At 41.8% G+C, this 1,384-nt stretch overlaps 1 protein-coding gene across 1 annotated transcript in view; it reads right to left on the reverse strand.

The window, feature by feature from the left end:
• The window catches only part of RPL24 (ribosomal protein L24), a gene marked incomplete at its 5' end in the record, with an annotated part of 2,372 nt that extends 2,072 nt beyond the window's left edge, over positions 1-300 (reverse strand). The window contains one exon of the mRNA XM_010137619.1: positions 190-300. Within this exon, the coding sequence (XP_010135921.1) occupies positions 190-300 (111 nt within the window). The remainder of the gene's footprint in view (positions 1-189) is intronic.
• Between the last annotated feature and the right edge of the window lie 1,084 nt (positions 301-1,384).

Consider the following 1,384-nt stretch of genomic DNA (forward strand, 5'->3'; position numbering starts at 1 on the left):
ATTACCTTTCAAACCTAAAGCAGCATATAAACTCACGTAAATGCACTCACGTTTTCACCATTATTAGCCAGTCTTCATCCTGGTTATACAGGTGTTAAACACCAGCACACTCAAGTTACCTCTATTCTAGCAGACAGGTGAGCACATCTTTTGGTAGAAAACTTTACAGAACCATTGGTATATACTTACTGACTGTCCTTTCTTGTGTTTACGCCTGTACAGAACAGTCCAGTTGATTTGACGGGGGTTTCTCTTGGAAAGGAATGCAGACTCACATTTTGCATTCAAGAACTGAAAAACCTGGGAAGGTCAAGTATTTTGTGTAAGCTCTGTTCCTATGAAAGGCATTATCACAGCTTATGTCAACATATCAAGTAATTCAGTGTTTTTCAACAGTGAATGCTTTTGTATTACTTTACACAGCTCTGACAATTAAAAATTTTAGAAGATAATTTTAAAAATTTCAAGTTTGGAATTTTGTTCCGTTGATCAAATGGATTACTGACATGGCATTCTGAAGCAGCTTAATTTTTCTAAGGAAAGATGACATTACCACTTGCATCCTCTGCTGCACTGTATTCTAGACACAGTACAAATAGCTATATCCAGCATCATACTTTTCAAGTATCTGTCCTCAAGCAACTAAGCACTTCCTGGAGGGGTAAGCCAGTCAAAACTTGGCCTGAGGAACACATGGAGACCAATGCTCCATCCAACTCCTTGCATAGCTACACTAACGTTCTTGCCTAGAATAACAGGTGAAATTAGCAGGCTGATTTGTTATTAGCTATAGAATTCAAAGTATTAAGTAACTACCAGGAGAGGACCTGAGGATTCAGTTGGTCTGTTTACTTAGCTGTCATTTCCCAGGAGATTCTGTATAGCAAGATGACTGTACTGGGATCTCCAAAACACAAAGCCTCCTTTTGTAGGTATGAACAGCTTTATAGTTATGACAGCCATATCTGTATGAGATCCTGAAAGGGCTCTCCTCCCTATTTTATACCAAGGATCCATACCAAACTTCTTGGCAAATCGAGCTGTTTGCTTCAGCACATCTCAGCATTACATGCAGTATGTCTAAATAGTGTTTTCTACAGATCTTTAGTACTTTAGTCGAGATGCCTTAAGACACCCTTCCCAAACCACAACCTAATACCCAACACAAAATTCCAAGCTACAGTACAAGCACAGCTGTCCCGGGGACCAGGTCTGACAGTAGTCACGACATCTGAACATCGACGAAAACACAGCGACGCTACTCTCACCCTGCTTAGTACCAGCGATTCAGGCAGACGCTACAACGCCGCCGCCGGAGACCTGACACCACACCGAGTTTCCTCACTACGCATTAAGTGCGAGGCCTTCACCTCCCGCAGCACCG

This window comes from Buceros rhinoceros, unplaced genomic scaffold (assembly GCF_000710305.1).
Source record: "Buceros rhinoceros silvestris isolate BGI_N320 unplaced genomic scaffold, ASM71030v1 scaffold17816, whole genome shotgun sequence".
Classification (NCBI taxonomy): domain Eukaryota; kingdom Metazoa; phylum Chordata; class Aves; order Bucerotiformes; family Bucerotidae; genus Buceros; species Buceros rhinoceros.